Below are 25,504 nucleotides of genomic sequence, written 5' to 3'. Positions count from 1 at the left end.
ATAAGTGGTATCATTGTTATAATTCTGGAAGAAATATCGAATGTTCCCTAAATTGTTAGCGCCGAGAACGGAATTCTTGGAACACCCGACGTCACGTTGTCTAGAAGTCACCTCGGACCTAACTGGAACATCCTGATTTCAACTTTTTTGATACAAGTCACAAGCCACACAGCTCTATATCGAAATTTAATCATGCCCTCTTCACAACGGCGGCTTCGACTAATTGTCGTTGGGGTCATCGCAATTCTTTTCATGGTCTTTTACTATACTGTACGTCCCTAGATCTCCTTCGCACTAGGGTTCCAGATATCTAATGCAATCGAATCCAATCTACAGGGCGATGCAAGCAAAATCCAAAATCAAAAGTTTTATCGTTCGACCCTCGACGCGATGAAAGCGAAAGAGTTGGCCAAGCAGACCAAGGCCCAAGAGAAGGTCCAGGATACCGTGCATGCGCCCGGACAGAATGGCGCTGCTGGTGCCAGTACCGGTGACAAGGTGCCCGTTGCTGAGGTTGAGAAAGCTGCTATTCCTCCTGCAGGAAATGATGACACGGAGGAGATCCCGATTGCGGGGCGGACGAAGATGACCGTTCCTAAGAAGGTGAATCAGGATACGCTGGCAGAGATTCAGTCGGAGATTAAGAGCGAGGAAGAAAAGGAGCGCGAGGAAAAGGCGACAAAGGAGCGCGAGGAGAAAGAGAGAAAAGAGGCTGAGGCGACGACAGAGCTTAATACGATCCTTAAGGGGGCTCCAGGTATGTTTCTTTCCCTCCCATTTTTTTCTCGCTTCTGTCCAAAGCTCATGGCATCTAGTCATCATATTCTCCAAATCCTACTGCCCCTACAGCAAGAAAGCCAAGTCGATCTTGCTAGAGCATTACTCTATCGAGCCGAAACCGCTCGTGGTCGAATTGGACCAGCACCCGCTCGGGCCGTATCTGCAGGCCCTGCTCGCCAAGAGGACGGGGCGTCGCACCGTGCCAAACGTGCTCGTGAGTGGGAAGAGTATAGGTGGCGGAGATGATATTGCGGCATTGGATCAGAGCGACGAGCTGGCTTCGACGCTGCGACAGATGGGTGGGAAATGGATCGCGGACGTGTCGCACCAGGTTGAGAAATCACTATGAGGTTAGTATTTTAAAACAAGATTTAATAATCATAGCGCATAGCCCTGGGAGAAAATTGGGTAACAGATGGTTGCAGTTCATTGTAGATGTACATAGTAGCGAACTTGCTCAGGAACTCTAGGCTTCAGCTTTAACAGCACTTGTAACTCTACTTGCCAAACTATCGATTAACACTGGTGGAGTAAGTACTGGTACAAGCTGCGATAAGACGATAAGCTGATAAGGAACCCTAACTGCGCTAGACCCAAAATGGCCCTAAGCGACGCACAATCCCGTGACATCTAATTTCGCTCCACCACCAAGTCCATTCGAATTTTGAACCTCCCCGACATCGACAATCTACACCCCCGGCAACCACCAAAAGTCACGTCAAGATGCGGTACATTCACTCCGAGGAACGGCTGCCCATTCTGGACAATGGTGAGCGGATTTCTTTTTTTTATTGGAGGATCGAGGAAGCCGGTCGCACACAATCCAACTTCTTTTTTGAGGCACGAAATTCAACAGCCTAGCACGACACACACGATCAACATTCAACCATACAGCAGAAGCAGGAGGAAATATTGTGTGGGATCGGCGACTCGCACACCTACCACACGATTCTTGATTTTGAATTCAAAATATTGAATTTCTCAAGGAATACCTTCAACTAACCCGAATCTTTTTTTGCTCTATAGTGAAGGTCCACATTAAGTCCCGCGTCGTGACTGTCGAGGGTCCCCGCGGCAAGCTCGTCAAGGATCTTTCCCACATTGCCGTCACCTTCGGCCGCCCCGAGCAGAACGTTATCTCCATCGAGCTGCACCACGGTGCCCGCAAGGGTGTTGCTACCCTCCGTACCGTCCGTACCATCATTAACAACCTGATGATCGGCGTTACCCGTGGCTTCAAGTACAAGATGCGTTACGTCTACGCCCATTTCCCCATCAACGTCAACATCGAGCCCAACCCAGAGACTGGCCGCTCTATTGTGGAGATCCGGTATGGAACCTTGAAATATACGGCTTTTCGATGTGATTTTTGAGATCATACCGTGAAAGTCAATTGTGATGGGAGCTAGAGCTAACATTTTGTTTTAAGCAACTTCCTCGGTGAGAAGTACGTCCGCCGCATCACTGCCCAGCCCGATGTCGATATCGCTCCCTCCGCCAACGTCAAGGATGAGCTTATCCTCACCGGTAACTCCCTCGAGGGTGTGTCCCAGTCCGCTGCCGACATCCAGCAGATCTGCCGTGTCCGCAACAAGGATATCCGTAAGGTGAGTTACACGAGCACAACTTCCACCAGGCATATTCGAGACTTTGAATATATACTAACTATCCCCAGTTCTTGGATGGTCTTTACGTGTCGGAGAAGGGCAACATCATCGAAGAGTAAATGTGACGCTTGGGAATGTATGGGGTGTCCGGGAGAGGTTTCTTTAATTTCGCCTACTTGCATATAGGGAAGCAAAGCGAAATGTCAAAAACAAAACGACCCTTTTGAAATTCACTGATTCCCTCACGCGAAAACGTCTTTGTATGTGGCATGTAGAAATGTGCGCCCGTGTCAATTCCATCACTTTTATAAAGTAGAGATGTATCTCTATCGGCCATGTAGTTGAAGATCCGGGGGAATCTGGATCGATCTGGTAGTTCCGACTTCGACATTCACCTTTCCCATCTTTAAACTCTTCAACTCCCACTTCCTCCAGATCCAGACCAATCCCTCTCCATTATATAGCTGACCTCTACATATCACATCTAATCTACTATCAATCCAGTACCTCCACCTCAATCTCTACTCTCAGTGGAAAGCGCGTGACGTTGTAGCATGTGAAAGCGAATCACGGGCCCGCATGTGCACCTTTCCCTCCACCACAACGCAGACAAATCCCTCAAATGGAACAATGGGATCGTGGTGGTTCAGACTGTGGAAGATCGCTGGTGCGATTTGGAATATGATCCTTGATGTTACTCAATTCTGGAGAGAGGTGAGTGTTCTCCAATCCCAAGCCGAGTGTCTTGCATGTGGGGAGAGGGTCTGAGCCTGAGTTGGCCAAAGACAAATGACGCACAAGACATAATATTGGATGTTATTTTCGGTCTGGTGTAGAGCTAATGAATATCAATCAGAAACTTTTATCATGGTGGCATTCCAGGTCCCCTCGAGATAGACTCTTTCATACATTGGCCAACGCGCAGAGCTATGAGGAGTGGGAAGAGGCGGCATTTGAGCTTGACGAGCTACAAAGTAAAGATGTATGGTATGAAATCAAACCGAATCAATTGGACCCAGCTCAATATCCAATATGCCGAATGCACCATCTAACCACCCACGCAGGCGCCAAAACCCCGTCAGCCGACACTACGACTACCGACTAATCCTCGGCCGGCTCGAAGCGCTGATGGGCGCGCGCGAGTCAGAAGATATCCTAACACTAGTGAACTTGCTCCGGTCCGGACTCGTACGCAATCTGGGTAACATAACTAGTACGAAGCTATTTACGCACGCGTACGCAGGAACCAAGCTTCTTATCGACGACTACATAACCCAAGTAGCGCTGTCAATCCAGTATGTCACATCCGTACCAGGAGCACCCATGCATCCGAGCGGGTTCACCTCGCAAGCAAAGCTAGAGCTCCTGCACGATACGCGGCAGGCGTTTGGCCGGACGACGCTGCTGCTTCAGGGCGGGTCCGCGTTTGGACTGTGTCATCTTGGTGTTGTGAAGGCGCTGCATTTGCAGGGCCTTTTGCCGCGGATTATTACGGGCACTGCAACTGGGGCGATGATTGCTGCACTTGTGGGTATTCATTCTGAGGATGAGTTGCTGCCATTGCTCGATGGCGAGGGAATTGATCTCTCGGCCTTTGAGAGGCGGAAGATGGTTAATGGTGGGAGTGGGGGGAACTCTGATTCGAGTTGGGTTGGGACATTCTATCGAAGGATGAGAAGGTTGCTGAAGAAGGGTTACTTGTTCGATGTGGGTGTTTTGGAGGAATGTGTTCGGGCTAATGTTGGGGATCTTACATTTGAAGAGGCGTATGCAAGGTCGAAGCGCATTTTGAACATCACTGTTGCGACGACAGGGAAAAATGGGACGCCGAATCTGCTGAATTATTTGACTGCGCCGAACGTGGTATGTATCTCTCCTCTTCCCCTTGCCAGTGCCAGTGGATATCTAACATCATTCCCAGCTCATCTGGTCCGCTGCTGTAGCATCCAACGCTTCTTCCTCCTCAGGCCTCTACTCACCTGTGACGATCTACTGCAAAGACGAAACAGGTGCAATAGTCCCATGGCCCCACACGCAAGATGCTGTTTTCCGACCCTGGCGACACGTCCACTACAACGAAGGCGAATCTCCTCTCTCACGAATCTCGGAACTCTTCAACGTAAACCACTTCATCGTCTCCCAAGCCCGACCATATCTAGTCCCCTTTCTTCGGTCAGAACTGAACCTCCTAGACCGACGCCAGACAGGCTGGAACAATCTCTCCCGGTCTATCATGCGGCTAATCATCGTCGAACTACGCCACCGACTTCGTCAACTCGATTACCTAGGCGTGTTACCCGCTCCACTGAGCAGATTGCTCATTGACGAGACAATCCCCGGACCGAACCTCACTCTCGTTCCGGACTTGTGTATCTGGGATCTGAGAAAACTGTTTCAGAGTCCGACGAAAGCCCGCGTCTCTGATTGGTCGCTAAAAGGCGAAAGGGGAGTGTGGCCAGCGATTAGTGCGCTCAAGGTTCGAGAGGCGGTTGAGATTGAACTTGACAGGGCATATCAACTTGTTCGACGGCGTCGACCGAGTGATGCTTCGTTTTCGGCATCCATGCCGAAGCAGGCGAATGCTATGAATGAGGGAATCCCTAGGCGTAGGAGGAGTGGAAGTGTGAATGAGGAGGGGAGTCTGGCTGATCGAGAGTGATGTTGGGTTAGGATTGCTATATTTTACATATGTGTTATCTTTGCATGAGCATGTAATGTGACATTGGAACTCATGCTGGTCAGGACCAATCACATCTTGGCATGTCAGTTGAGTACACCGACCTTTGAAGAATTTCCTTCTGCGAGAGTTCCCTTGTTATCTTTTAGATTCAAAAGATGTTATTCCTACTCCAGGAATACTCCATCATCCAGTACTGTTTATTGACAGCAGAAGCTTTCAAGCCATGGCAACTCCATTTGACAGCCCACAGCTGGAGATCTTAGAGATGAATGAGGTTTTCGAAGATATCAATGGCAGCTTTGGGTTTGCTGGCACGTTACTCGTGTATCGGATGAACGGTCAATTATATCACGGAATGCTGAAAGCTCGCAGCTATCCTTCTACAATGGTCAACCCAGCGGACCTCACAAACATTATCCAAATTCCCTTCTCAGCATACAGTCCTCTATATGCAATGGAGTTGACACGAGCGCACGACCCATTACCAAAGGACACACATGTGAAACGACCCCAATTGAACAGCTATGACCAAATTTCCCAAAGCCCTCATCCAAACGCAATTGCAGAGTCCATGCTGGCTGAAGCAAAAGTGTGCGAGCTGTTCCTACAGCATCCGCATCCCAACATTGCCAAGTATCATGGCTGCCAGGTAGCCGGCGACAGAATTACAGGACTTTGCTTTACAAAGTATTCGCACACATTGATGAAAGAGGTGAATCCCGGCGCATTGATGAAGAGACGGTCGAGAAGCACGCGGGAAACAATCAAAGACTACAGTGCTGGCCTGGCGGGTGTTGAGAGTGGTCTTCGACATCTTCATTCTTTAGGGTTGGTTCATAATGATATCAATCCTAGTAATATCATGTTGGATGGTGATGGGCTCGTGATCATTGATTTTGGCTCCTGTCGGCCGATTGGAGAGAGCATGGAGGGATCTGGTGGGACTTATGAATGGTATGATGAGAAGACCCAGCTTTCTCTTCCCGAGAATGACTTGAATGCTTTGGAGGAGATTCGGATTTGGCTTGGGGATGACTCGCGGGATTTTCAGTTTGGGGTTTAGTTTCTGTCTTGAATCGTGGTGATTGGCTTCGGAGAGGACCAAACTAGTCGGACTCCATTTCTAGCTCTTCTAGAAGATATCGCTGCATGCCTACTACTTATACACACGGTCTCCAATTGTCTAGATACTGGGTCTTGAGCGCAGATGAAATTTCCAAGCCAAGATGTATAAACGATCGTATATCAAATCGACTCTTTCGCCAGTTCTCAATGAAACTTACTGTTCTCGATCTCCAATAAAGCTCGTGCCCTTTCCAGTCTCATAAACATGGCATTTCCTGACCATGCCAGAAACTGCAGTAACAATAAAAGTCAAAACCAATCTTTCGTCTTGAGGATTGAAACCGGATCGGTGGATGGGATTGTTTTTACAGGCCCTAGTGTTCACGTTAGAAAAGAAACAAGGCACCTAATCAACGATAGACTTGCGTTAATTCAGCTCTTGCGATTGGCCCGAATTTCTAGACATAGTCAGTAAAGATGGTTCAAGCATCTTTATTAATAGTCTGAGACAGTATCACCCTGGAATAGAGGGAGGGCATTGTTTACCTTTTGAGCTCCTCCATCTGAGCCAAAGAACCTGTTGACAGCCAAAAACCAACGCTCTTCTAGCTGGGTTATATCATACCCTATAAACTTGACATTGATCTCTGCTGTCCTCGTATGCCGAGTGGCAACAGCCCAATCGGTATGCATCGTACTAGAGTCTGGCTGGCAAGAGGCCGCAAGCAAAAATAATAATCCACTGGTGACCTCCGTTTTGTCTAAGAATTAAACCCTCAACCAAGGGAAGCTGCTTGCATTTTTATTGCAGTCTCATAGGGAGACCTCCATCTTTCGAATATAATAGAACACAATGATATTATATGATTCTGGGACAACTCAAAACTGGGAGACTGGGATCCACAAACATGATTGTCTTTCAGGAGATCAATGGATAAAATTATCGCTCACATGTAATTTGATTTCTCAAACTGCATACTGAAACAGCTGGTCATTTCGATAATGCATGGGGAATCTTGAGACTCAGTAGTCAATCGACGCCAATTGAACTGTCCTTTGTGACCAGGATAAGGCAGCAGCATGTTACAATGTCATTGTATCTACACTGTATCTACATTGTGACAGACGGTCCAAGACCATGTCTCGAGAAATTTTTCAGAGTAACATACTGGTCTCGTCTCAAGACCGAAGAAGAAAGGGTGGCAAAGCTCGTGCTACAGTCCTAGAAATCAGACATGGAATCAAAGTTCTTTCAGATTCAAATCTTCTAGAGCCAAAAATTAAAGAATTTTCGAGGTAACAGGTGAAACATTGATGCAATCTACATATATCGACACGGGGCTGCAGTTGAGATAATTGACAAATGGAGTCCGATGATATAGCATACTGGTAAACAGTATACTGCCCTAGCACTTGATATGCAGGAACCGGGTTTCAGTTCTTTGCCAACAAGCCAAGAAACCATTCATCAAAGCATACGTAACTCTGACTACTTGGTTTCCACCGCTCTATGTCTCAGCCAAGGTGAAAGAAATGATACCTCCTTGGGTGGAGTGCGTGGTATTATTAGCCATCAAAGCCCTAACTCTTCGAGCAAGCTCTCTTTGTTAGGCATTTTGACCTGATAAGAACCGTGGTTGTTCCTTTTCCAGTCCAAGCATACCAGCAAATCATGAAATCCATTTTGGAATGGCTGAAGAGAATCTTCGGCAAGAAACTTTTCAATTTGGAATGGCTGATGGGCCTCTTCAAAAGATCTCTCAAGTTTCCCGTGTCATTTCCGACAATGGGCTGGGAAATTATTCCCACCGATGAAAAAATTGAGGAAGAGCAGATGCCAGACTTTGAGGAGGATTGCGAGTTTTGCATGATCACTATCGGCGACATTTTGCTTTCCCGGTATCAGGTTGTTGGCAAACTCGGATGGGGAACCACATCGACCGTCTGGTTGGTTCGAGATCTCCAGTAAGCAAACGTTTACTTGTCCAGTTACTGGGCACATACTAACCGGAACAGGATGAATGACTATCTGACATTGAAACTTTTCGCCCTCAATACCTGTGATAAGGAAGAATCCGAACTCTATGACCGAATGAAGCAGGGAAACCAACAGCATCCTGGATGGGCGCGGGTGAGAAAGAAGTTAGGCGAGTTGACAATTCCCCAAAAGATTGGATGGAGGGAGCACTTGGGTATTTTGCAAGCACCTCTGGGGGAGAGCTTGCTGGATATTCAGAATCGCTCGGCTGGTGAACGCTTGGATAAGCTCACTATCCAGTCGGCGATATATCAGATGTTGTTAGCACTGGACTATCTGCACACAGAATGCAAAATCATTAATACAGATATGACGTGAGACTGTCTCAAATTTTTCTTTATATTAATATCTTTGGCAGACATCAAGGGAGACAATATGTTCGTAGAGCTTGGTGACCAATCTAGGCTTGACAGATACGTTCAGGATGAGATTGAGAGCCCTACACCACGAAAGACTGTGTCCGGTTATACGGTCTATCGGTCTAGGCCACTTGAACCAGCATCCCAGTTGGGTAAAATTGAGCTTGGAGATTTCGGCTCCGCCGAGCAAGGAGACATCCCACACAAAGGCCAACTTATCCAGCCTCCTATTTATCGAGCACCCGAGGTTATATTGGAAAAGCAGTGGAACTATCCTGTTGATATTTGGAACCTGGGTATATGGGTAAGCTATCCTTGATGATTTCCCGGAATACCATATTCTAATCTATTTCGAACTAGGCATGGCGTGCATTCGAGGGCAGTAAGCTGTTCACTGGTACGAAAGGCGATGATGATGATCACATATCTGCGTACTCTACATCTGCACATCTTGCGCAGATCACTGGATTGCTGGGACCACCCCCTCCTGGGTTTATAGAACCTGACACCGACAGTGCCAAGTATTTTGATCAAGATGGTAGGTGGGATCACTTCGATTATCTGACCTTCCTTTCATTAACTTTCTCTTTCACAGGGAATTGGATAGATGAGGATTGCGAAGTCCATCCAACTAGCTTCGAAGACTTGGAGAAACATCTTGAAGGGAAGGATAAAGAGATGTTCTTAGACCTGATGAAGGGTATGATTACATGGCGACCCGAAGACCGAAAGACCGCTAGGGAGTTGATTGAACACCCATGGCTTCAAGGTGTGTTTTCACCCCCTGGGTGTTACAAGCCAGTTGAAGAATCTCTCCAGGGATCTCGCTAGACAGAGTTCCGGACTCTGTTGCTTCTTTTTCTCGTCGAATAGATGTTTGAGGATTCATGTATTCCGTGGTCTTTACTTGCATTCAATACCTCATGGATCAGGTTAGTCTAGTGTGTGGCTCCAAGGTCACATTGTTTCCTTAGCAGTCGAGACTTGTTTCTTTTTTTATTCTCTTCGGATCTGTATGAAATATTATTTTCTGTGTCTTTAATATAATCCCAAAATTACATACATGGTTATCGTTTGATCTTTGACAAGAATAGTCGGCATTTTATATGGCAATTTCTATCTAAATGTCTTTAAGTTCTCTTTTTAATATCCTTCTAAGTATCTTCCTCGATATATTTTGATGTCTTTTTTGATGTCTTTTGATGTCTTTTGATGTCTTTTGATGTCTTTTGATGTCTTTTGATGTCTTTTGATGTCTTTTGATGTCTTTTGATGTCTTTTTTGATGTCTTTTTTGATGTCTTTTTTGATGTCTTTTTTGATGTCTTTTTTGATGTCTTTTTTGATGTCTTTTTTGATGTCTTTTGATGTCTTTTGATGTCTTTCCCCTATGTAAGCATGTGTGTTGCTAAACTAGGAATGATAAATGTCGGATAATAGTTTCACCGAGCTAATATCAGGTCCCTACCCACAAGTGGGTCTCCCCCTACGGAGTACATCCTCTTCTTATCCTCTGAACCTTTGTTTCTCCATTCCCTTCCATGGCTACCAACAGCTCACTAGATTATAAGAAACTATTTCTGGAGGAGCAAGAGAGGCGAAAAAAGGCAGAGGAGAGAGAGAAACAGGCGGAGGAGGGACAGAAACAGGCAGAAGAAGGACGGAAACAGGCAGAGGAGAGACGGAAACAGGCAGAGGAGAGACGGAAACAGGCAGAGGAGCAAGGAAAATGGGATAGAGAGCGCAACCGCCACACGACTTTCCTGGAGTTCATACGACTTTGTCACGACTTATTGTCGCGACCGCTAAGAGTTGCGCTACCATCTCTCTCGACTACAGGGAAAATACCCTCTCCAACTGGAAAGTATTGCCCTACGCGACTGGCATTGTGGACAGACTGTTCAGCTCAGCAGCAAAAGATTTACACTTCTGTGTGCAATTACCTACAGCCAGCCGGTGCGCCTCATGCAAGATTCTTTACGCCGCTAAATGCCCTCGAAGAAAGCGCAAAACAATTTAGCTATCGGGTAATGAGCAGCGAGCAAGCCACTGAGAACTATGAGCGAAATGCCGTGGAAAACTACGTGCGTAATATAATCGAGGAATTATGCAAGATCGATGCTGCTCGGCAGGAGTTTGGACTTGGAGATGGGATCCACTTTGAAAATCATACAAACTTACTCGACGCGGATGAAGGCGTCGAAACGACAGATCAGCCATCTAAAATTGAACACCCAAAAGCCGATTCTTTCTTTTTCATCCATCGAGTCGAGGGTGACACTCACACCCTCCTCGCTTCAGCCGAATACAAACCTCCTCACAAGCTTTCGGTGGAAGACTTTCACCTAGGCCTTGTGGAGATGGATTTGTACAAAGATATAGTCAGGTCAAACAAAATCCCCACCGACAAGGAAGAAAAGTTGAAGTACGATGCAAAACGACTTGTTTGCTCCGCTATCGTTCAAGAATATCATGTGATGATTCAAGAGGGACTCGAGTACTCCTACGTGACGACTGGGATTGCCCGTGTTCTTCTCCGTGTTCCTCGTGATAACCCTAGCACCCTTTACTATCACTTTTGTGATCCCAATTCAGAAGTGGATCCCCCAGAAGCTGAAAATAGATTCCAAGAACCAAAGACTTCTATTGCCAGAGTGCTATGTCTATGCTTGATGGCATTCCGTTCATCTATACGCGACCAAGAATGGAGGCAGCGCGCGCGCCAAGGTCTTCAAATATGGGACTCCAACCTTAGCCGCACCCGTTCTGAGCTTTCCAAAGAATCACAACCTCTTCCTAACTCCAGCAGTACATACGAGGAGTACACGAGTCCAGAATCCGGTTCAGCCTATGAACCGGATTCATCTCCACCGGGCCCAGTATCTCAGGAACTCCCCTCAGAGGGCCGTCGGGTGTCTACCAGAACCCGAGGAACCTGCGCACCCCCGAATGATCGACACCGTACGCAGTCGCCAGACTCATCAGGCTCTGACTCCAGCCAAGCAACCGGACGCAAACGAGGCTTTAGCCAAGTCACCTCTTCCCCATCTACCCAACGAGCGGCTCGACAGGATCACGCTAGGAGATACGAAGACAGCCAGTCTCGGCGCGATGCCCAATTCTGCACCCAGCGATGTCTTTTCGGGCTCCAGACTGGAGGTAACCTAGATGACAACTGTCCAAACGTAAACCTTCACCGTCGGGGGCAAGATAACGTCAAGCATCTCATCACCTCCGAGGATTTAGTACGTTTACTCAATGAACAGCTTGACGACAATATCGACCGATGTATACCGTTCGGGCGTTGCGGTTCATATGGTGCACCGTTCAAACTGACTTGCATCGTGTATGGCTACACCGTAGTCGGAAAAGGAACCACATCAAACCTATGGAAACAAGTCTCTAGCGAGGCTCAGGTATATCGAATCCTACGGAAAGCCCAAGGCTCAGCAGTACCTGTCTTTCTCGGTACAATTGATTTGGCCAAGATCTATTTTCTTCACCGGGCTGGAGAGATTTGTCATATGCTGATCATGGGCTGGGGAGGAGAGAATACCGCGGAGATGGAGATGGAGCCGTGGCTGAGTCGGGAAATCCAAAGGTCGACGAAGGAAATAGAAGCGTTGGGCGTCATTCATGATGATCTTCGATATGACAATATCCTTTGGAATAAGGAACTTGGACGAGCGTTGATCATCGACTTCCACCGCGCTACTTTGAATACTCGACCACTGAAATCACGAGAGAAGAGAAAGTTGCCGAGATCAAAGTCGCGAGGTGTAAAGCGTCTGCGCTTGAAAGAGTGATTGTTATTTGTAATTAGATACCCATTTGATTTGGCACGTTTATACACTCAAGAATGGCCGTGAAAGGTCAGTTCGACTGTCAATATAAGGCATACCTGATTTATGGAGAGATTCCAAAAATATATAAAGGGGACTATCTCCTATTTGGTCTATACCCTCCCATTGCCAAGTTATTTCCAGCACAATCAGGGCTTCAATCAAGAGCATCCGACGCAGGAGGACCCTTGTACGCTATAAATTGTCAGCATCACAAACTCCCCGAAGCAGTGCAAAGACTTACACTTCCTCGCATAAACCAAAAACCAAACCGCCGAGATAGTCATAAACCCGACAAACACCACCGAAGCATAGTTCATCGACACAGCTGTAACCGGCAAAGAAGTTGGCATACTAAACAGCACCAACTCAAACGCAATCCAAGCCAACGCAACAACATTGACAAACCTCCCAACAGCACCTCCACAGTTCCACGGCGCCTTGGCCACCTCCTCACGACCATGCCACAGACTCAAGAAGATCGGAACAGAATAAGCCGCCGCGAGCGCAATCACCCCGACAGAAACAAACGCGGTAAACGCACTCGTACTCCCCAGATTAATCAACCCCAGCAACATCTGAATCACCGTCAACAAAACCAACGCCCACACAGGCACACCCCAGCGCTTGTCGACGCGCGCCCACAGTCTCGCCAGTGGTATAGCGTCGTCACGGGCCACGGCCCAGGTCGCGCGGGACGCGGCGACTGTTATACTTATCGAGCAGAAAACTGTTATCACCAGGACGAGGGAGATAAGACCCAGACCGCCGGCGGGGGAACCCATTACGCGAGCCAGGATGTATGGGAGGGCTTGACCTGCTGGTGCGGTGATGATGTCTTGCAGGGGAGGCAGGGTTGCGCAAATGGGGATGATGAAGAATAGACCTGCTATTCCGCCGACGGGGACGGAGAGGGCTATTGCGCGGGGGACTTTGATAGCTGGATTTGAGCATTCCTCGGCCATTGAGGAGATCATTCCTATTGCGGAGAAGGTGTATGCTGGGGGAGGAGACCGATGAAGAAGGTGAAGTCGCCCCAACCGGCGAAGGATTTATCGTAGTGAGACAGGGTGTACGATGGTGAGTGGCGGCCTGTATCTGCTTTGACGGAGATGGCGATTAAGATGATTATGATAGTGAGGAGAGTCCATGTTGCGCAGAGGGTGTCGACTAGAGGGAGGTGATTATTTGCAAAAATACAGATCGCTAGAGATGCGAGGCAAACTGCGTAGAAGATAAGGAGGAGTTGCCAGCTTGACGCTGACCAGGTTGGGTGGTAGATTGAGATAGTTGCTGAGATCAATGAGGCGAAGCCGAAGTTCACAGAGAGGGTGATTGTCCAGTTTCCGATGAGCCAGATCCAGGCATTGATGAAGGAGATGGTTGTTTTCTTTCCGCGGGAGATTTGGAAGGTCCAGTAGTAGGGGCCTGCGGAGGTTGGGTATCGGGAGGCGAGCTCTGCGAGGGAAAAGGCGATGCATTGATCAAGAAGGCAGACAACTATCCAGCCTACGAAGATTGAGAGGGGACCACCGCCGTAGATGGCGGAGAGAAGGGGTGAGCCTTCACCATAAGGGATTGCTGCTATGGCGAGGGTTTGGAAGAGGAGGGTTAGGACTGAACGATTACGGCGTAGTTCTTGTTTGTAGCCTAGACGGTCTAGTTCGAGATCCTCGATTGTACCCTCTTCATGATCTTGACGTGAAGGGGTGATTTCTTTTTTGAGAGTCATAGTGATAGTACCAGGTCGATAAGGAGAAGAAACCTGTTCTCAGGGAGGTATGAAGATAGGTTAATGAATAAGCCCTCCAAGCTATCTCATATGAAGATAAGAGGAAATAGCAAGGATATGCACGGCTTATACTCCGTATGCAGTGCCGAATCAATGTGTGACCCAAGATGCGAGAGGTGCAGCAAATAACATCGCATGTCTACGCCACCAAAGTACGTAGATATGTGAACAAGGCAATCTGAAAGGGGAAGAAAAGGGGAAAAGTCACAATCCGCAACGAAAGGCAAAAGTATCCAGCTTCAAGGGTAAAGCCGAAGACTAAAGGGATATCCTGTACTGATTGGTATCATTTATATACACAGGAACAACATATACCAAAACAGAAAAAAAAGTACGAAAACAAGATAAGAGAAATCTTGACAGGTCTAACCCTAAAAAGCAACAATATCCAGAGGGAAAGTAGTCCTTTGATCTGGACTTCAGCTGGACATGGACAATAATTCATTCCAGACAAGAAATCAAAATAAACCAAGGTATCATAAAACAGATAGGCCAATAAAGGAACCCCCTGACTTCTCAAACATCAAACATTATGAACAGTAAAATATGTATGGTATACGGGAAAAGCCCCAAGAAAAAAAGAAAAGAAAATTACTGCGCCGTAGATGGTCGGCCCTGGTGCGATCTGCGCGAGTGCAGACTCAGTCGGTGACCAGTGGAAGGGGGCCCCTCGGTAGCCAAAAGGGGCGGGATACTAAATCCGTATCCCTCGGTAGCGGCGCTACGATCCTGGGGGTCGATCTCGACACGGACAGAGACGTCAAGACCGCCAAACATACCACTCGCACATGTGATTCCATCAGCGGCGCTGTGTGTAGTTCCAGCATCGACTTCGCCCTTATGCAGTGGTGCGTGACCGTCCTTAGGAAGATGTTCCAGTTTCACCGAATTGGTTTCGAGAACACCGGTGTTACCGGGCCCCGGGGCAACGACTTCGGTGAGGATGGCATAATTGCGAGATGGCATGGTGACCTTATTGAAGGCCCCGCTCTTCTCCTTGCCACCAGGTTGCTTGTCAAAGAAAGGCATGAGGGTCTCGTCGCAGTCGCGGTCGAGGTGGTGGATTTTGTTTCGGCGGGCGAGGAGATCGGCAACGGCCTTGGGAGGGGGTTTGTTTGTGATAGCGCTGCTGACGACGTTGACGATGAAGCGGTGGTCATTTTCGCCGGCGAGATTAAGTTTGGGGTTGGAGTAGAAGCGACCGATCGCGGCAAGGTGAACGTCGCCGCCGAGGATGGTGACGCGCACGCTGTGGCTGCGGGCCAACTCTTGCAGGCGGTGGATCAGCATCCTGCGCTCGCGCTTGTGCTGGCGTGCGGTGTAGTGGTCGTCCAGGTCGTCGAGAAGATCGACTTGGCCGTCGAATTCGTTGAAAAGGCCGCCTGCCACGCCGAAGCGCTTGTTCAATAGTCTGATGGGCGCGATCAGGGGAGAGGTGAGAATGTTCTCGAGCCATGCGAGACGGGGGTATGCAATTGGTACACCTAGCAACACCACCAGGTGCTTGATGTCGCCGTTGGCGGACACGATTTCGTCCTGTAACCGTTCGAAGATCATATCATACGTTTCCTGGTAGTTGACCTGGTGACGGGTGCGCTCTGTGCGCGCGTCCAGACCCATAAATGCAATGCGCTTACCGAAGCGCATGTAGAGACTTCGGCTGCGCTCTTCCACGTATGGACCGGGCCGTTTGCCGATGATCCAGCTGTCGTCCTCGAGCTGGTTCTCCAGAACGTAGGTGTTCTCCACTTGACGTGGGTCAACCCCAGAAGTTCCATTGATGGCGTGCATAGTCTGTGGGGAATCGGTAGTGTAAGTCGACTTAGGAGGAGCCATGTGGTGCTGGAAGAGGCAGTAATATTTGAAAGCGACACCGCCGATACCACGGAAGACAGCACACTTCATGAAGTGATCTGTGTACGAGCCGAATCCATCGATGATATCATGATCATCCCAGATATTGACCTGGGGGATGCGGCCATTGGCAGTGCGGAATGGCTCGGTGTTGTACCAGCGGACATAGTTGGCATAGTAGTAGTCATCGCAATCAGCGCGCATCTTATTATCAAAGTCATGGTTGCGTCTTTTGTGCGGGTTCCCAATGGCAGTCCAAGGCTTGAGGGGGCCATCCACACGAATACCGTCGTTGTAGATCTGGTCACCGCCACCAACCATAACATGGAATGGCTTCTCGCCATGTACGCGCATCACATCGTTCCACAGGTTTGGCCCCACCCAGGCGTTCATGTCCGTGCCGACAGAAAAGCCATTGCACGAGTGGAACATAATGCGCATGGACTGCTCTTCTGCCGGAACGACAAATTCCCACGGCGCCTGGACCTGGGCCCCAGACTCGTTGTACAAACCGGGGATGTCGTACGCCCAGCGTGCCTCGAATGCTGCGACTGGCACAGTGAGCGAGAATCGCCAGAACGCTTTGAGGGGGTCCTCGTAGAGCTTAAGGCCGTCAATTTGTTGGCTTGTTTGGGGGCTGCCGTCGTCATTCTGGATTCCGCTATCCACGGCGCCTACCTGGCGCAGGCGCAACTGGGGCTGTTCCTGGGTTGGCTTTGTGACAATCAGGACACTCCCGTGCCAGGTGGTCGAAGCTTGGTAGTGCATGTTCTTGAGGTTGATCAGTGGGCCGGAGATGAGCTCAAAGCGATCGTTCGATCCGCGGGTGACCTGCTGTCTCGTCTCTCCATTCTGAGGCAACCCTATAGTTACAAACATGTTTGTTTAGTCCGATTCGCGCAATTCTCAGATCCAGGATTGGGTGGTCTCAACATACCGTTGACGGGTTGCGCACTGTACTCGGCCATAATAAGGACAATTGATGCAATTCAGGGATATCACAGGGGGGTATTTTGAAGAAAAATCAGAGCCGTGGACTCGAGTCGCACGGGTTTATGAGTACACAATTGAATAGAAAAGAGAAAGAACTAGGCGGGCTCGAATGCGATAGGGCTACAGGGCTGAAATGGGAAAAAACAAGAAATGAAGCGAGATTGGGAGTTGCAGATCTGTACCTTGGCCCGCTGCCTTGGCAATTAAGGAGGCAGCTCAGCTCAGACGAACAGCTCTGACGCTGCCAAGACTTGCCAAGAACTTTGGGGGCGATGGATGACCAATGAGCGATGACATAATTTCAGCCATGACCCGCTTGAGCCACGTAGCGCCACATAATTTATTTGAACTATTCCCGATTGGGATCCTAGAAGGTGGCGGTGCATGTTTAGCTTCGGGTTGAGCCGGTTGAATCGGTGGATTTTGTTGATTTTCACTGTTTTGGGCAGTTATACATGCATATCGGGTCTAATGAAGAGGATTTATCATGTACTTGCGGGATGGAGCTTGACTTATGTACGGAGAACGGAGTACGGAGTATACATATCAGATTCCGTTCGACGTGGGCATAGTGGGCCCTTATCAAACTTTGTTATTTATTGATCCACATATGCCCTACTTGGTGTTTATGTACTAGGTACGGAGTACACTGCACAACAATCATCTTGAACAATTGATTTGAAAATAGGAGAAAACATGTATTGAGGAACCAGCCGATTAAAATACTCCTACACAAAGAACCCTTTCCCGATCCATGACAGAGCAGAGGCAAAGAACAGCTATGACACTCACCAAAATGTGGACGTGCACCTTCGACCACAACCACCGACCCGAATGGCCTGAAATAATCTTGACTGGACGAGACACCTTACTCTTTTCTGTGGCCTCAGCCTCGTCCCGAAGCACAAGCATCTTCTGTCCATAGAACAAACCGGAAGCAACAACCTTCTTCAACTGCTTCTGGCGATATTGCTCAATACTGTGTCCATCACGAAGAGCAAACCAAGAGTCCCGCGAGCCAGCCGCAAGCAACTCCCGCAAATCGTCCTGGAAAGGCGTATAAACCTTCCGAATCTCATCGGGCTCCTCAGAGACGAGCTCAGCGAAGTCATCCAGAAACTGCAAGAACTGCACAGTAATAACCATATCCAAGCCAGCTTGGAATCCACGCGCAGTGAGGCCGTAGTGGTGTAGGAGGCCGATCTCTAGGATCTCAACCTGATGCTGCATAGTATGGCGAAGGATTGCCAGGAAACGGCTAACGGGAACATCAATAACGAGCTGGCCCTCACCCTGGGACCAGGCCTTCCAAAGGTCATTGTAATTCTTAATTGGGGACTTGGGCTCGAAGTAATAACCCTGCAAGCGGAGGGACTTTAGATCGAAGCCAAGCACCAAGCTGGCAATGCTGGATTCGTTCCGTGCGTCGGGGACGGGGAGGCTGACGAAGACTACTGTTGGGGTTGTGTGAGCTAGAACACTGTCACTAGCTAGCTCTTTGTGTAAGGCGATTTGCTTAAACCCAGTGTTCTCTAAGATGTAGCACTCTCTCTCGCGACGAAGCTTGTCGCGGCAGCTTTCGACGTGTGTAAGATAGATGTGGTAGTCGATTACGCCCCAAGGATGGCGCATGTAGCGGTTCCCGTGAGATGCAAAAGATGGGTCACTGGGGATTGTAGGTTTGGAGTTCGAGGGCTCGATAATTGCAGGCTCGGGATCCTTGGGAGGGTTAGGGCTAGTACACTTAATATACTTCCCCCATCTTGTGGGATGAATGCGGGCCATGTCGTTGGCAATCTGGGATAACTGGGGGCTCTGCATGGCTATTAGAGTTTGAGTATTAATTGTTTGTGGTTGTAAGAGTAGGGTTTCTTCTTCGGTCATAGCAGCGAACGAAAGAATTGATTCGCGACTCACGGTGCTTAGGACAATTCACAATGATGGTCGTATTTGGCCCAAAGACCTTTTCACGAAGGATTGAGGCAATCTCCCTGATAGAATAATGGATGCTGAAAAGTATGCACAGGAGCAGGATGAAGCTTTTGATCTCGAGGCGTGAGGTGAGGATTGTGGAGATGAGCTCGAGGAAGAACTCCGTGCTTTCTTCTGCGTAGAGAAAGTAATAGAGGATGTCGAATAGGTAGAAAGCGAGAGCTGCTTGAAGAATCTGCACGATGCAATGCACAATCACAAAGGTTATGGATCCAAAGCACAGGACGAACCCAAAGCACGCGAGAAACAAAATCAAGTCAAGATACGCCGAAACGTTCTGAATAAAGTTAGTATAAGCCATAGGGGAGCTCACAATAGGTGGAACAGCTTACAATGTAGAGTGATGGCTAGTCCCAGCCGACGAATGAATCTGTGCACCGGGCTAGATAGTCAATTGGAGATTGCGTTTGTTTGCTAGGTTGAGATGGCTGTATCAAATTGATCCCAAGTCGTGGGGAGAAGGTTGCCTTTTGTACTTTGGATGAAAATACTCTGCCGGAATAACTAGGTTCTCTCGATAGCAAAGGAAGATAAAAAAGAATACAAAGACCATTCTAAATATGTTTTGTTTGCCCTCGAAGGCAATCTCCTTCGAGATTTGACAAGAACAAGGGCACAAAGAGCACAAAGGCCATTGGCCGACAAGGTTCTTATTTGAAAGATTCCCTTTTGTCACTCTATACTATTGGGGTCAGAACTCATATAATGGCATTGTTGGTTCTTTATGGCCGAGTATCAAAGGGAAGTAGATGATGAAACATGGGGATCAAGCGTACAAAGAATTGATTCGATATAGGATAGAGATCTACATAGAGTCTCCCATATCAGCCTGATTGACATACTATCACTTATATCAGAACAAAGCACATGGGGCAGCCTTGAAGCTTTTGTCAAGGACTCAAGGTTCTCATTTAGACATAGGGACGGCCCGGGGTCGTGTAAAATCGGCCAAAAATAGGACAAGGCCATTCTGGGAGTAAAGAGACTTTGTTTCCACCCAATTATATCTGAATGTTCGCAGTATAAAAAGCATTCCTTCACAGTTCCTTCCCAGTCTCTATCCAAGATAGCTTCATTAACAAAGGTCAAGTCCCACCAGATCCCTCGAGTCCCATTCAATTGACTAGCCCATCTCAGCAAATATGGGACAAGACAGTGTGTTTATCGTGCCCTCTGAAGATACGAGGGGGGTTGACAATGAGACCTGGCTCAATGTAGGCCCACCTGAGTTTTTGGAGGACCCGGACAACGAGGAAGCTCACTGGATCACCGTGATCATTCCTGCAGAAATGGATGATACCCATACCGATGAAGCTATCATGAACCATGCTTATCAGATTATTCGAAACCGACAAGCCGTTGTCAGCGATGTGGCACAGCATAACCTGGGAGTTATCTGCATCTCGATTCCAGTCCCGGTTGATGCTGTCACAGATGCAATGTGGATTCGCGCCGAGGTCGATGCGGGAAAGTGGCTCGAGGTGATTCGTACTGGGATGGTTACTCTGAATCGGGAGGTGATCTTTAAGCGTCCCAGGGGATATTGTGCCGTCGCAACCTAGAGAGAGAGAAGAGGAAGATGGTACAGTTGATAGAAGTTTCTCTGATGGAATATGAGAGCTATGTCAAGGTACGTGTAGAAATCAAGATGTTTTCAAGCGCTCAAGTGATTATAAGTAAGAATCCAAGTATAAGGTACCCACATGGGAATTTAGCTTGTGGCCAAATATTGAAGGCATTGTATATAAGGTAGAGGAACCCTTAGACGAGAATGTCACACTATGTAATGCAAAAGTTGGAAGTGATAAATCAAGAAAAACGACAAGTTAGTAACCGAGTGGTCTGCCTCAATTTTGACCTCTCATAGGCAAAATTGCCAGGTGATAATTGTGTGCTTCATGCCGTAGTGATATACCTTCTTTTGAACGGCGCTTTGATCCTCCAGCTTATTGGCGCTTACAGAACCATGCACGTGCTTAGGGCTATATCCAACCCCCTATGTATCTCATCCATTCCAAGACAATTTTACTAACTCTTCATCTCTTCCACAAATTTCTCCATTCAGACATTCTATAACCATGAAACCACGTCTTGCTTACGACGACCGAGCCTGGGAAAGAGGGACAATTATCTACAAACGCTGGTATAAGTATCTTGAGGAAGACGACCCTTTCAATGCAGTTGGTCGCTTTCTTGCAACCCGCTTCTATCCTCGGGAATGGTGCGATTTCGATATATTCGCGTTAGGTGGCTTCAACGTCTGCTTTCGGATAGTATTTACCGATGATACCACCGCTATTATCAGGTTCCCATTTCCTGGTATTATCATGCTTCCCGAAGAGAAAGTCCGCAACGAAGTCATGATCATGCAGTTCATTTCGGAGCAAACCCAATCACACAAAATTCCCATTCCGGTGCCTTCGATATCTCGCTGGGGACAGAAGAAAGAGAGTCCCGCAAAACTAGGTCCTTTCATTATCATGGAATTTATCGAGCACAAACAGAGTATTTGCAGGCTCCTTGAGAATCCGGACTCAGATCCAACCGTTCGCCCAGTTCTGAATCTCAACCTCAGCATGGTCAGACTGGGGGACCTCTACAGAAAATTGGCCAAAATCGCCCTATCGCTGTCTAGTCTTACACTCAGTAAGATAGGGTCTATTGGGCGTGACCCAAAAGATATGACGTGGAAGGTGTTGGATCGGCCCTTATCATATTCCATGAATGAAGTCGTGCAACTGGGAACACTACCTCGATCAAAAATACCGAATAGCACGTACTCTAAAGCATCGTCATACTTTGAGGCTCTTGCGGAACTACACCTCTCACACCTTACAAATCAAAGGAATGATTCTGTCGACTCTGAGGATGACTGCCGGCGGAAATTTGTGGCACGTTTTCTCTTCCGAAAACTTATCAGAGACCGAAAATTGAGAGATAAATGGCTATGCCATGAGAATGGCCCGTTTCCAATCTGGTGTGATGACTTTCGACCAGAGAATGTCCTCGTCGATGAAGCTGAGAATATTGCCGGAGTGGTAGACTGGGAGTTCACATATACCGCCCCTGTCGAATTTTCATATGCACCGCCTTGGTGGCTTCTTCTCGAGAAACCAGAATATTGGCCCACGGGCCTCGACGATTGGTGTATAAAATACGATGACCGACTTGAAATATTTCTCCAAGCTATGAATGATTGTGAGAATGAGGCAATCAGCGCCGGTCAACTTTTAGAGACCCAGCGTCTCTCTGGCCCAATGCGAGACAGTTGGAAGAACGGGAACTTCTGGATCATGTACGTCGCACGGAATAACTTTGCATTTGACTCGATCTATTGGCAGAAGATCGACCGGCGGTTCTTTGGGCCGACTCAAAGCTTTGACCCTGACAATGCTTGGAAGGAAAGGCTTCATCTTTTGACACCTAAAGAAACGGAGTACATAGATGAATGTGTAAAGCTGAAGGTTGAAGAGATGGACACCAGACCTCTCGCTTGGGACCCGGATGAGTATACCCGAGGATACGAGTGCGAGTGGTTGGAATGATTGCTTGGTTGGTTTAGGGGCTTTTTCCGAGGATTGTTTTATGTCGCTGTTTGTCCCTTTTGATTCCTCGATCGACTACCTATTCATTTTGTGGTGTATTGGATCAATTGCGAGGCTATAGCCACATATATTGCCAATCAGAAATCACTATTCTAGTGGGCTGGGTAACCTGCATATGATAGAAAGCGTGCTCAGCAAGTGTAATAACTCATTCATAATTCCTATGTACTAATTTCTAAGCAACTAACCTTTTATACATCCCACTGTTTCTTGTCTTCCTCTCCGGCTCCAACGGCTCCAGACTCTATCTAACGCTCTTGTGACTTTTGTTATACGTTGACGGGCGTTACACCTTCTAGAACACTAGATGGAGTCTTTGCTGGGGTCTCAATTCGAGGAGAACAACTCCAATCGAAAGGATACAGAGTGTATTGTTCAGACTAGTTCTCACTAAGATTCAGTCCTCCTCCTGCCCCCTGCAAATACAATAAGTCACTTCTCAGTCTATGTAAGAGCGTCCCCTGACATGTTCTTTGAGTGAATTTATGGGACCTATTTACAGAAAAAGGCCTTTGCTTCTTCAGAGAGTACTGCGAGGACACTGTAAGATTACTTGCATGATTTCTTTCTTTTCATATCAATACGGTACATTCTTCGCTATGACTGGAAGAAGCTGTTGCTTGCAACTTCAACATTATTTTCGAACAAGTTCTTTGTTTATGATTAGTGAATGGATGACCATCAAAGTCTTTATTCAACACTAGACAAGGGAAATCATACTGATCAAAGGCATTCATTTCTTCTTCTCATGGTACTCGGTTTTTCCCATATAAAAGGCCTCGGTCTCACCAAGTGATTCAATCTCACCATCCTCTACCAATCATTTACAGACAACCTCTCAAGCTATCGATTATCGGCAATATGAGCTTTCCAGAAACCAACATCCCCAACCGGCAATCTCTCTTTAGGTCATGCGAAACAGGAGAATTCGAAAATGAGCCTACAGACGACAACATTTCCTGGGTAACTGTAGAACTCCCCTCCAGCCTTTATCGCACCCATACTGAAGAAATGATCTTAGAGTATGTGATTGACGAGATCCAGAATTACCGGGCCTCCATCCATCGAGTAGCACAGCACGTGATCAGGTACGACTGTATCTCGTTCCCGATAGATGATCCTCCGGCCTCGTATACTCCGGTGGAAGTGATGCATGAAGTCATGGCCCAAGCTGCGGTCTTCGCGGAGTACTGGCTGATACAGCTTCGTGCTGGTAATTATTCTCTTGACAAAGAGCGTGTTTTTTCTATTGGATGTATGGATCCGCATCATGGAGAGGAAACCGAGTTCTAATATGGTGTCCAATGGTTATCGATGATGTCGAGATAGAAGTGGTTTTCGCGTCAATTTTTATAGTACACTTTGCATAAAAATTACAAAAAAAAATGAATACATGATTCTAGATTTCTCGGAGATACTATAGCAACAAATCTCGTAGGTATCCCAAAATAGTCATACTGAGATGGTTCTATATAGATCTATATACGGTATACTTAAGAGCCAGGACGTCATTTAAAAGACTTAGCCACCACTCCCCTGCAAGTTCATTTTTAGAGAGCTTTTAAAGACATGAGAAAAGTATGAGATAGCTTCAATCGACATTGTAGGGTATACTCTCCCTTCTCATTATTCCAAGACTTGAACGGCAAACTTTCTAGTTTCCCTCATCCTCCATAAGCTTTGCTACATTCACATATAGATGCCTGATTAGACTTGGATATAGACTTGGATGGATTCTAAGTAAGAATACTCGATATGTAGATATAAGTTTTTATTTGTCCTATTTGTGACAATGAAGTTCTATTGAGTAGTATGATCTCTAATACTGCGTAGTTCTCACCAGACATAGGTCTGTTGTCGAGAATTAAAAACCCTTGAGCAATAAGATCCATCATCTTCTCGTCCTTCTGAGGATCTTGATCTAAATGGTTTCTTTGTAGCCCAACTGAGTTGTCCTAGATCTAGACAAGTAAATATTTTCCTGAAGTGTGGCATCACAGATATATTATATATAGAACAATACATGGTATAAAGACTATCACATTCAAAATCAAAGCCATTGGAATAAGGGAAGCTATTCTAGACATGAAAGGTCTTTGTTATTCTCCATACAATAGTCTAGATATAGAAATCTTAGTTGTAACTTTATAAACCCTCGGTGTCCTCGCTCTTAAGTGTCATTTCCCAGAGAAAACTATTCTTCGATCAAAACTAAGACAGTCCACCGAGGGCATATCCCCTCAGAGTAACGGTGAGCCCCCCAGCCCTGTGAAAACCTGCTGACCATGTTGGCTATCAAGTTCCATCCAAGTGTGTACAAAAGCACCAGTGGCCAATATTTCGCCGAGCCATCCGCTTACCGAAGCGACTACTACTGGATCACCGTGCATTTTGCAGAAGAAGAAGATCACCGTGGCCTTAGAGATGCAGATGTCATGCTGATTGTGAAGAACATGATTGCAAAAGGCCGCTTTACTGTAGATATTCACGCAAAGCATAATTTAGGGTACAAGTGTCTCTCGATTCCTATCAAGCGCGACCCGGATACCCCCCTGCCCAAGTCATATAGGGCTGATCCTACGCACCCAGATCTTCTTCTTGCTCAAAATCTTGCAGAGTATTGGAGGGATCAGATGTTGGCTAGGAAGGTTATTCTGGATCAGAAGGTGATATTTGGTGGGATTCGTTTTGAATGGCCGCGTCTGGAAGACATGTTGGATGTGGGAGAGGTTCTGATGGACCCCTGGCGTATTTAGCTTGTTCTTTGCGTATTATGCGAAGGCTAAACCCTCAAGACTCGTGTGTTTTAAGCTTGGATGTTCGAATAATCAATGCACTTCTTTTTGTTACTTCAAATACGGTACTTAGAGAAATGTCTTCGTAAGAGTAGGAAATGTA

General features: G+C 47.3%; 12 protein-coding genes across 12 annotated transcripts; 9 read left to right on the top strand and 3 right to left on the bottom strand.

Annotated features, from left to right (window-relative positions):
• Nucleotides 1–192: 192 nt before the first annotated feature.
• N7500_008832 (glutaredoxin) lies at nucleotides 193–1,129 on the top strand (the record flags this gene model as incomplete). The annotated part of the gene is made up of 3 exons (XM_056679976.1): nucleotides 193–270; nucleotides 337–757; nucleotides 816–1,129. 3 exons carry the CDS (start codon nucleotides 193–195, stop codon nucleotides 1,127–1,129), a joined length of 813 nt encoding a protein of 270 aa, XP_056530348.1.
• A 374-nt stretch (nucleotides 1,130–1,503) lies between these two features.
• Nucleotides 1,504–2,506, top strand: N7500_008831 (60S ribosomal protein uL6; the record flags this gene model as incomplete). The annotated part of the gene is made up of 4 exons (XM_056679975.1): nucleotides 1,504–1,549; nucleotides 1,807–2,110; nucleotides 2,210–2,387; nucleotides 2,456–2,506. 4 exons carry the CDS (start codon nucleotides 1,504–1,506, stop codon nucleotides 2,504–2,506), a joined length of 579 nt encoding a protein of 192 aa, XP_056530347.1.
• A 385-nt stretch (nucleotides 2,507–2,891) lies between these two features.
• Nucleotides 2,892–5,046, top strand: N7500_008830 (triacylglycerol lipase family protein; the record flags this gene model as incomplete). Its single annotated transcript, XM_056679974.1, has 4 exons — nucleotides 2,892–3,101; nucleotides 3,244–3,374; nucleotides 3,452–4,250; nucleotides 4,309–5,046. Coding segments are annotated over 4 exons (1,878 nt in total), but the record flags the coding sequence as incomplete, so codon positions are not given.
• Nucleotides 5,047–5,290: 244 nt separating this feature from the next.
• N7500_008829 (uncharacterized protein) lies at nucleotides 5,291–6,130 on the top strand (the record flags this gene model as incomplete). Its single annotated transcript, XM_056679973.1, has 1 exon — nucleotides 5,291–6,130. One exon carries the CDS (start codon nucleotides 5,291–5,293, stop codon nucleotides 6,128–6,130), a length of 840 nt encoding a protein of 279 aa, XP_056530345.1.
• A 1,674-nt stretch (nucleotides 6,131–7,804) lies between these two features.
• Nucleotides 7,805–9,360, top strand: N7500_008828 (uncharacterized protein; the record flags this gene model as incomplete). The annotated part of the gene is made up of 5 exons (XM_056679972.1): nucleotides 7,805–8,097; nucleotides 8,149–8,484; nucleotides 8,575–8,833; nucleotides 8,890–9,067; nucleotides 9,125–9,360. The coding sequence occupies 5 exons, from the start codon at nucleotides 7,805–7,807 to the stop codon at nucleotides 9,358–9,360; spliced, it is 1,302 nt and encodes a 433-aa protein (XP_056530344.1).
• A 709-nt stretch (nucleotides 9,361–10,069) lies between these two features.
• N7500_008827 (MAP7 domain-containing protein) lies at nucleotides 10,070–12,334 on the top strand (the record flags this gene model as incomplete). The annotated part of the gene is made up of 1 exon (XM_056679971.1): nucleotides 10,070–12,334. One exon carries the CDS (start codon nucleotides 10,070–10,072, stop codon nucleotides 12,332–12,334), a length of 2,265 nt encoding a protein of 754 aa, XP_056530343.1.
• A 193-nt stretch (nucleotides 12,335–12,527) lies between these two features.
• N7500_008826 (putative amino acid permease) lies at nucleotides 12,528–14,102 on the bottom strand (the record flags this gene model as incomplete). Its single annotated transcript, XM_056679970.1, has 3 exons — nucleotides 12,528–12,565; nucleotides 12,615–13,349; nucleotides 13,412–14,102. The coding sequence occupies 3 exons, from the start codon at nucleotides 14,100–14,102 to the stop codon at nucleotides 12,528–12,530; spliced, it is 1,464 nt and encodes a 487-aa protein (XP_056530342.1).
• Nucleotides 14,103–14,753: 651 nt separating this feature from the next.
• Nucleotides 14,754–16,984, bottom strand: N7500_008825 (uncharacterized protein; the record flags this gene model as incomplete). Its single annotated transcript, XM_056679969.1, has 2 exons — nucleotides 14,754–16,879; nucleotides 16,954–16,984. The coding sequence occupies 2 exons, from the start codon at nucleotides 16,982–16,984 to the stop codon at nucleotides 14,754–14,756; spliced, it is 2,157 nt and encodes a 718-aa protein (XP_056530341.1).
• Nucleotides 16,985–17,726: 742 nt separating this feature from the next.
• Nucleotides 17,727–19,302, bottom strand: N7500_008824 (uncharacterized protein; the record flags this gene model as incomplete). Its single annotated transcript, XM_056679968.1, has 2 exons — nucleotides 17,727–18,832; nucleotides 18,927–19,302. The coding sequence occupies 2 exons, from the start codon at nucleotides 19,300–19,302 to the stop codon at nucleotides 17,727–17,729; spliced, it is 1,482 nt and encodes a 493-aa protein (XP_056530340.1).
• Nucleotides 19,303–20,143: 841 nt separating this feature from the next.
• On the top strand, nucleotides 20,144–20,563 carry N7500_008823 (uncharacterized protein; the record flags this gene model as incomplete). The annotated part of the gene is made up of 1 exon (XM_056679967.1): nucleotides 20,144–20,563. The coding sequence occupies one exon, from the start codon at nucleotides 20,144–20,146 to the stop codon at nucleotides 20,561–20,563; it is 420 nt and encodes a 139-aa protein (XP_056530339.1).
• A 516-nt stretch (nucleotides 20,564–21,079) lies between these two features.
• Nucleotides 21,080–22,546, top strand: N7500_008822 (Aminoglycoside phosphotransferase; the record flags this gene model as incomplete). The annotated part of the gene is made up of 1 exon (XM_056679966.1): nucleotides 21,080–22,546. The coding sequence occupies one exon, from the start codon at nucleotides 21,080–21,082 to the stop codon at nucleotides 22,544–22,546; it is 1,467 nt and encodes a 488-aa protein (XP_056530338.1).
• A 2,345-nt stretch (nucleotides 22,547–24,891) lies between these two features.
• Nucleotides 24,892–25,362, top strand: N7500_008821 (uncharacterized protein; the record flags this gene model as incomplete). The annotated part of the gene is made up of 1 exon (XM_056679965.1): nucleotides 24,892–25,362. The coding sequence occupies one exon, from the start codon at nucleotides 24,892–24,894 to the stop codon at nucleotides 25,360–25,362; it is 471 nt and encodes a 156-aa protein (XP_056530337.1).
• Between the last annotated feature and the right edge of the window lie 142 nt (nucleotides 25,363–25,504).

The sequence above is a fragment of the Penicillium coprophilum genome (assembly GCF_028826855.1).
Source record: "Penicillium coprophilum strain IBT 35676 chromosome Unknown utg000005l_segment0_segment0, whole genome shotgun sequence".
Lineage (NCBI taxonomy): Eukaryota > Fungi > Ascomycota > Eurotiomycetes > Eurotiales > Aspergillaceae > Penicillium > Penicillium coprophilum.
Note: the sequence above shows the minus strand (reverse complement) of the source record. Positions and strands in the feature narration are given on the sequence as shown.